Genomic DNA, 5,707 nt, shown 5'->3' with positions numbered 1-5,707 from the left:
CTTTAGCCCAGCATGCCTTGGATGGCCAGGGGTTTTTTGCCTAAATTGTTTCTTCTCCAGAATGCAGCTCTCTTCTCATTACGTGTGTGACAGTGGCACATGGAGGCCCCAGCCATGAATACGGCCTCTGCTATGCCAGGCCAGGCAATGAAGAAACCCACAACAAATCCTACCCAGAAGCTCTAATAAGGCCTGAAGACAGACATTTGTCCTCTTTGTACATCAAGGAGACTTGGGCAAGGAGGGACCAAGGGTCAGATTTTCATACCAGGTGCTGAGCTCTTTGGAAATATGTCAGCATGTGACTTAACTAAGGTTGCACACCAGAGCAGAGCGCCAAACCCAGAGCAGCTGAACCCTAGGTCAGCATCTCAACCTAAAGTCACTCCTCATCTCTGCTCCTGCCTGCTTCATGGCCACAAGCTGTTCCACATTCAGGTCCCAGTTTGCCTCTTGGCTGGCTGTAATAATTTACGGCCTCCTCCTGTTGCCCATTCATTGCTATTCATCTCCCTACAGGGAGAAGATAAACATCCTGCTCTGCCACAGCTCCTAGATGGTATACAGACATGCTGAGGCTTTATCTTTGGGAGAATCTTTCAAAACACTCGGTTTGTACTGTGCAGATGTCCACGAGGACATGTGTGTAAGCTGGGAGAGGGTTTGCGAGCAGCAAGATTGTTGCTTATTGAACAGGGGAGCATGCCTGCTCTCCCAGAGAATCCCTTAGCTCCACACACCCAGCTGTCTCCCCCACATGCTGTGTTTCTGGATATAAAAATCAGCTTGATGATCCCAAGTTGACCAGAGGAAAAGCTTGAGCTGATTTTGCAGATCAACTGTGCTAAACATGATAGCCTATTAATCCTGTTGTATTTCCTGAATGAAATCAAATCCAAAGCAGGTATGTATGTAGTATCATTCTCCTGAACCCAAGGCTTGGCCTCCTAGTGTAGGTCACTTCAGTAACTATGCACAGAGATGCTAAAAGGGCTGGATTCAGGCAAGCAACTGAGGGAAAGCAGGGGATGATGGATTCCACCTGTCATACAATGGGAATTTGAGGAAAGACACTCATCATGGAGCGAGAACCAGGGAGCAAGGGGACTTTGATGAGTATAGCGGGCTTTGTGGAGGCAGGTGCAAGGTCTGAAAGTATATGGTGGAACAGAAAAGAGAAGGCCCCAGCTCCCCTTCAGCTTCTCCCCAGACTCTAAGCAGTTCTGTTAAGGAGTCACAGGAGTGGTGCATAGTCACCTCAGCACCAAAGAGTGCTTTACGCCACCTGCTCTTGCTACCAGCCATGGTCAGAGCAGCAGGGGAAGGGCAGCATCATACGCAGACTTCTATGGACTGAGTCACACTTGCTGGCTTCTCTCATTCCTATTTTGGAAGAGGCTTCAGCTATCTTCTCTAAGCCATGGGATGCTTCTTCTGGCAGAGGACCCTGGCAAGGCAACTCATGTGAGCTTCCCATTTCCTCAGGCTCATGGTTGCCTCTTCCCTTCTTCAGTGAGGTCTGCCATCTTAGCTAGCACAGGTCAGCCCTGTATTTCTTTCTGCTGTCCCCCCCTTCTCCTCCACCATGCTAGCCTCTTGCTAGCCTCCTTCCATGCTATCCCCACTTCTGGTGCTCCCATTTCCTGTTGCTGGGACCTGGCAAGTCACAAGGGTAAGAGGGTCAATCCTTGAAGTCATGCTTTGATGTTATCTTTGCCTCTTCCTTGCTGGTCTGAAAGTTTCAATTTTGGATTGATTTCTTTCCTGAGAACTACATGATCTGGAAGCAGTGCTACATGACTGCTTGGAGACTTATGAACTCAGCTTTCCAGCTGGGTATAGTGTTCCTTGAGTCATCCAAGCCAAGTGACTAGAATCTGAATTTCTAAAGACTTGAGCACCTGCAGAGCTCAGGGTGTTCAGGTAGGGCTGAGATACTCAGCTCCCCTGATGATCCTGCCCATCGGTTCTCAGGTAGCCCACTGTTGAATGTGTGTTATGTGTCCCCTTCTGTGTCTGATCTGCAGAAAATGGGGGTCATTAGTACTCCTGGATTTTTATCTCTAGATACATTACATCAGGTTTCTAGGCCCTGTAACAGGCTGATCTCCTCTGCAGGTAAGTTGCAGGACAGACTTGTTGCATGCACTCACCAGTAGGCTACAGAAAGGTAGCCACTTTGGAAATGACTTGCCTTCATTGCTGTCTCAAGAAGTTGGTGAAATATTGGTGGATGGCACCAAGTCAGAAACACAGGCTGGGGGCAGAGGGGTGGGGAGACAGGGAAGGGAGGGAATTTTGAAAGCACTCATGGGGAAATAAGCATCCAAATCCCATTGTATTTGACAGGGGTTGGGAAGCTGTGCTCCTGTAGGCCCAACTGAAACTCCAGGCCTGGCTGCTGATTGTATGATATGTCTCAAAGCCTAAAAGAATGTTGAAATTGACCCCTCGCCTCCCAACCCAGCAAAACTCAAAGGACACCTGGAGTCCCTAGTGACACCAACCCTATCCTGGGTCTGAGCACAGGAGGAGCTTGGATGGCCCCACAGAGCTGAGAAGATGGAAAAAAAAAACCCTTTTCAAAAACCAAAATGAATGAGATTGTCTTTCAGTATCATCAGACCATAGTGGTACCTCTTTAGCATGGGACCAGGAATGGTCCAGGTCAAGGCACTAGGTTTGCCAGGAAGGAAGTCAGAGCCGGGGAATAAGATATGACATTTTCTTAAGCTGGACTACCTGCCCACCTTTAAGTCCAGTGACCTTGTACTTGATCTGTCACCCAAATTTCCAAAAACGTGTTGAGTGGGGACATGAGGTCTGATGTATATTGATTAACCAAGGCTAAAAGGAAGCTGGTAGGACCATTACTCAGGGCTGTGTCTTGATGGGAAAGCCCATTCCCATTGATTTTGTTTTTCACTCAAGAGGGCCTATAATTTACAGTTTCTGACTAAACTCTCTGCAGATCCCTTCACTGGTGCTAAGAACCATTCTGGGGCTGTGACCTATGCAGGTGCTCTGAAAGGGCCTCCACGCCATCACACATTAGTAACAGCAAGGAATTGTAGGGCTTCTCCAGGGAAGCTCCATCAGGAGAAACCACTAGTTTCCTTGCTCACTTCTGCCTCTGCTGGTTGCTTTTCTTTATTGGATCAGTGCCTGTGGAGTCTGTGCACTTTGCAGTTACACTGTGATCAGACCCAACACCTACTTAGCAGTACAGAAGAGAGGTTTCCAAACACCTGTGGTCACTATTCATAAAAGCATTTCCTTGGACTCTGTAATAGAACTGCCCTCTGGAGCTGCCCTTTGCTATTATTGCTGTAAATGGGGGAAAAATATAAGAAGAAGCCATGACATTTCCTACCAGGTTCCCCACAGTCAGCACATTCTCAAACTCTTCAGTCATCGGATAGTGTTCCATGGCCATGAACAGTGTGTTGAGCACTATGCAGATGGTGATCCCCAGGTCGACAAAAGGGTCCAGCACTATCAGCTTAACAAATGCCTTCAGTTTCAGCCACGGAAGACAGCAGTCCCAGACAAGGAACGTTTTGGCAAATTTATACCACCAGGGTGGGCACTTCCTGTGAGCTTCCTCTAACTCTGCAAACAAAACACAAAGCCTCTGTGTCATTCCCAATGTTCCTCCTTCCCTCAAAGCAACCACATGCAAACAGCAACAGGGACTTGCAGAGAAGCCTTGTTCTACCCTAGCCCTGGCACAAGCATAGTGCATGGTCCTACACCTTCAGACTGGCACTTTGTGTAGGCAGATGTGTTAGCTGTGGCTGCAAAAGGCAACAAGGTGAAAAGTGATTCATTATGCTTGTGCCTAGGAACATTTGTTGCATAAAAATGTGGTAGGCGTCATGGGAGGTTGATACAAGGCTAGTGGAGCATAGAGATTTGCAAGACAGGTACTGCCTTTATTTCTGAGAATGCATCCATTAGACTTGCTCTTGAGCGCTCCCTCCAGGCATTTCCCAACATTTTCTGCCTCTGAATAGCAAATCATCTCCGTTAAGAAAAGTGTGCAAAACTGGCTTGGCTAGGCGGAGGTTAAAAGTAAATCTTGATGATTCTGGCTGGGATTTTCAAATGAAACCTTGGGATTTAGATGCTCAAATCGCATTGAAATCAAGCAAAATTTGAGTACCTAACAGGGGTTCTCAACCTTTTTAGACTCAAGGTGTCTCATTAAGCTCAGGGCACTCTTTATTAGACTCAAGGCACCCATTGGAAAGTCCAGCCCTTAGCTTTCACTTGTTTTTGACTAAAGAAAAATAATAAAGCAATTTTTCTGTTGTAAAGAGCTCAGAAAGATCCAAAAGGCCAGCATGTTTTTAACACTATAACATCTCTGCGTTTGTCTTGGCAAGCATATGTAGCTGTTTGTACTCCAGGGTGCCCTTAAAACAAAATGAAACAAAGTGTCTCATGGCACCTTTGTTGAGAATCACCAGCATAACACCTTTGGTTGCTTTGAATATCCCAGACCCAAGGTCTATTGAATCATTGAGTCTTGAATGAAACACAACCAAAGCTGAGTAAAGCTGATTCATGGTACTAAGTGGGAACCTTTAAAGGGGAAGATGACTGACTGACTACATCTGATCTAGCAATGCTTTCCTTCTTTTCTGATCTTGGCTGTTTTGAAGGTGGACTGTCCTCTACCATAGTTGAGATCAGCTGGGATGTCTGAGCTGATGGTTTCTGTGTTGGACCAGGCTGAAGCTTTTGTACTTGCATCTAGAGATGGGACTGGATAAGTGCCTAGAGCTGGAAATATGCATTTCAGCCATAGGAATAAATTAGGGCATGAATATAGCAGGGCTTTGTTTAGGAGGTTCAGATTCAGAGAAATCACTCCTAGCACTACATGCTGTGTAGGAAAGGAAATTCTCAGGCTGAAGCTGCAGTATAAACTATTGCTGATTTAATGGTACATTTTACCTGAGATAAGAAGAATGACACAGATGGGCCCAGGTGGCAAGGAATTATTTGGTGAATTTAATACTTTAAGGTATTACTGTAATTATCCAGAATGTCACTCTGCTCACTGCTATGCTGTCCTCATACAAAGAAATACACTGCCTCTACCCCAAGGAATGTGGGACAAAAACACTGCTTGGGGCTTATCAACATAGTGTAAAGCCTCTGGGTTCAGTTCAAGAGCATGTGCCCATAATGTCTAAAGCTAACAAGGCAACTCCTCTAGCTTGCAGCTGCAGAAGACTCAAAGTTGCTAGGGTCCATACACTAAAGGCAGATACAGCTCACACAGTGAACAGTGGCCTACATCCACACTCCAAGACAAACAACCTACCAAGGAAAGGGAAGAGAGATAAAACATACTATAAATTGATTGCTAACTCATAGACTATGGAGCTGGAGTTATCCCTGAGTTGTATTCATCATGGACATTTCTCCTTGGTCTGACTGGACTTAATGACCCTGCAGGTCTCTGCCATTCATGTTCCAATTAAGTGATGTTTATTAGGGCTGTGCAAAGCTTCAGGTGATGATTTGATTCAGAGGTGATCTGGCCCGATTCGGTGGCCGAATCTCCAAATCCAAATTTAATCAGGGAACCAATTTAAAGGTCCAAATCGATTCAAAGCTCTGTGAATCTTTGGCAAAGATTCGGAGAGCTTTGATGATTCGGGCAGTCTCCGGTGGCTCCAGCAGGGAGCTGCAG

General features: G+C 46.2%; 1 protein-coding gene across 7 annotated transcripts in view; it reads right to left on the bottom strand.

Annotated features, from left to right (window-relative positions):
- The window catches only part of SCN4A (sodium voltage-gated channel alpha subunit 4), a 148,476-nt gene that overhangs the window by 70,764 nt on the left and 72,005 nt on the right, over nt 1-5,707 (bottom strand). For all 7 annotated transcript variants that reach the window (XR_003092638.1, XM_006017885.2, XM_025196910.1 and 4 more), the window contains one exon: nt 3,374-3,612. Coding sequence is in view for 6 of the 7 variants with exons in the window: in XM_006017885.2 (XP_006017947.1) it covers nt 3,374-3,612 (239 nt within the window). In the remaining variant the exon portion in view is untranslated. The remainder of the gene's footprint in view (nt 1-3,373; nt 3,613-5,707) is intronic.

This window comes from Alligator sinensis, unplaced genomic scaffold (assembly GCF_000455745.1).
Source record: "Alligator sinensis unplaced genomic scaffold, ASM45574v1 scaffold444_1, whole genome shotgun sequence".
NCBI classification, from domain to species: domain Eukaryota; kingdom Metazoa; phylum Chordata; order Crocodylia; family Alligatoridae; genus Alligator; species Alligator sinensis.
Note: the sequence above shows the minus strand (reverse complement) of the source record. Positions and strands in the feature narration are given on the sequence as shown.